Here is a 2,773-nt window from a genome sequence, read left to right as displayed (position 1 = left end):
TCCAAACTAAGTTTCGGGTTTTGCACAAACAACCAAAAACATCCTATATACATCATTAAAAACAACTTTGAAAATGTACATATTACTAATCAATCATTCTTAATCTCGCCTCGCTATGCATATCATACATACATTACGCATTCTACAAACACAAAAGGTTACTCGCAAATTAAAAAAGTTGCTTCTAACCTCGTTCAAATCTCTTCAAACAAGATCGTCAATCTTCATTTAGGGCGTATGAGCACAGAATCTACACAAAGCCCGCCTTTAGTGTGTGTGCAATCGATTTGCGTCATCGAAAACTTGACTTTCATCGGTACCTTTGAATCCTCCACAACGAAATCACCAGCTTGATAAAGATGCCATTTTCCAAGATTTGTCAAATAGCATTGAGTAATCGCCTTTTGACCATCTGAAGTTGAAAGCTGAAATTTCACAGGTTTTATATCCCAACCATGAACATGGTCGGAGTTGCAGACACGCCGCCCAAACCGCCTGCCTGACCGCCCAAGTTGTAGGCGGAAGTAGAGGGTGTAGGTCCCACAAGGAAAAGGAAACTCGACCTCACCATCGACTTCAAACCACCAAATTTGTTGGAGATAAGCAACTGAACAGAATCTGCATAACAAAACAAAGTCGTGTTTGTCATCAATCATTTTCATTTTATTCATCATAACTTCTTCATCGATTAGGTTGCTTTTACATATAAACCTTCTACACACCCTAACTTTGACCAAATTTTGACCCAAAACTACACGAGGCGCGTCTTTTTGCCCCTAATGGGTTTTCCTCATTGCCTCCACACTTTTTAAACCAAAAGGCGGGGTTGAATAAAGAATTGTTAGAACAAATCTAAACCATTCATTTCTTTTAAAGTGAAATAAAAGTAGGTATATTTATCAAAAGATTAAATGATTTCCTTACCTAATTAACTAATTTCTCTACTTTTATTTTGCTCTCTCTTCCTCATAACAAACTTCGTACACATGTGCAGATCGGAGAATTATAGTGAATTTACATGTGCGTAGATGTTTACAAGATAGATGTAGACTTTCACCTGGATTCCTCTGTAGAAATCCAACTCCAGTATCTACGATCGTCAATCCCAGTTATCGCTAATCCATTGGAAGATATCAAAACACAAGCTTTTCCTGTGCCTTTATCCAACCAAACTTTCTGCAAAAAAAAAAAAAAAAAAAAAAAAAAAAACCAAAATCATATCAATAAACTTTATTAAATAAAAAAAGCAAAAGAACCCATTTCAAGAAACATCAAGATCACACCATCTGCTTTAGTAAATTACTACCTAACTCAGATTCAGTATCAAACCAAACTATCATGTCATCATTGTGGGATGTTTTGGATGTGAGCATGCATCATGCATTTAAACTAGTTATTGCAATTTCAAACCAAAAAGAATTCCGAAATCATATCAATAAAATTCACTAAAAGCACAATAATCCAATTCAAGAAACACCAAGATCACACCATCTGCTTTTGTAATTACTACTAAACACAATCCTGTATAAAACCAAATTTATTTGGACTAATTCTTGCAATTTCAAGCAATAGTTATCAGTTTAGAGTACAGATTCCAAACAAATTATAACCCAATATACAACTCTGTTTCTAACACACCCTAATTCTCAATCAACAAACAAATTCAACTAATCCACACATATCACATACAAAATTCAATCTTTATGTACCAAAACTTGTTCCTAAATCAAACCAAACCACACCCAAAACACAAAATCACATATTCACTCAAATACTCTGTAAATCAAACACTATCATTCACCAAAAAACCCTAACTAAAAACAGAGTCCGAAACAGAGACAATAAAAGTTTCATAATCAAACCTTCGTGCCGCCATCAATCGAATTGGGTGCACACAGCTTCGCATAAATATCCTTTTTACAACAATTCAAACCCATCTCATTACAATCAAACACCCTCGAAAGCACCAACTCATAGTTTTTCGGCAATTTCGATTCCCACACAAATTCAGCAGTTGATGCACGACGAAAAGCTCGATTAACAGACGCAACTCTACAGATCTCTTGTGGGTTTAAGTAGACAAGAACAGAACCCACCACACTTTCCGGTAAATCACCGAGATTTGACTCCGGTGATACCGATGAAACAGAGGAGGTGCTGTTACTGCACATAAGGAGAAAAGAGGATAACCCAGATCCCATAGACTGAAACCCAGTTGCAAAAATGGAAATTGGTGATGGGTTTTGATTTGATTTGGTTGGGGTTTAGGATTTCGATTGAATTTGGTTGAAATTTGGGGGAATTTGAGGGAGAAACCGAACAGGGGATGAATAAAGAAAGTGGGAGTTATTTAATTAGATTTATAGTGAAGAAAAGTATAAGTTTAGTCCCGTGAATTTTTTTTATTTTTTTATTTTTATTATTAATTTTTAGTTATTTATTTAAATGGGGTTGTTTCATAGTATCAGTGGGCTAGCTTTGATTTTGACAAGCATTATAAAAGTCGGCTTTAATATTAAGCCAATGAATTTTTAATTTATAAAATTAGAAGATGCTTAGTGATACCTTGCAAAAGATAAGGTTTAGTTACTATTTAAATAGATGATTAATTATTATAATGAAATGAAATGAAATGAAATAGATGTAAATTTCAAGAGGGAATGGGAGATATGTGACATGTCATATAGCCTTTTAGCTCCAAAATATGTGTTTTTATCAATCATTGATTATAAATGTAATAAAATTTACCTTGATAAAAAAAGCATGGGTGATT

General features: G+C 34.3%; 1 protein-coding gene across 1 annotated transcript; it reads right to left on the bottom strand.

Moving 5' to 3' along the window:
• On the bottom strand, positions 1-2,350 carry LOC110899611 (F-box protein PP2-A13). Its single transcript, XM_022146495.2, has 3 exons — positions 1,863-2,350; positions 1,058-1,176; positions 1-618 (listed from the first exon to the last, which is right to left on the bottom strand). Exons 1-3 carry the CDS (start codon positions 2,199-2,201, stop codon positions 225-227), a joined length of 852 nt encoding a protein of 283 aa, XP_022002187.1. The 5' UTR covers positions 2,202-2,350; the 3' UTR covers positions 1-224.
• Positions 2,351-2,773: the final 423 nt, after the last annotated feature.

Source organism: Helianthus annuus, chromosome 13 (assembly GCF_002127325.2).
Source record: "Helianthus annuus cultivar XRQ/B chromosome 13, HanXRQr2.0-SUNRISE, whole genome shotgun sequence".
Classification (NCBI taxonomy): Eukaryota; Viridiplantae; Streptophyta; class Magnoliopsida; order Asterales; family Asteraceae; genus Helianthus; species Helianthus annuus.
This window is presented reverse-complemented; position numbering and strand designations above follow the sequence as displayed.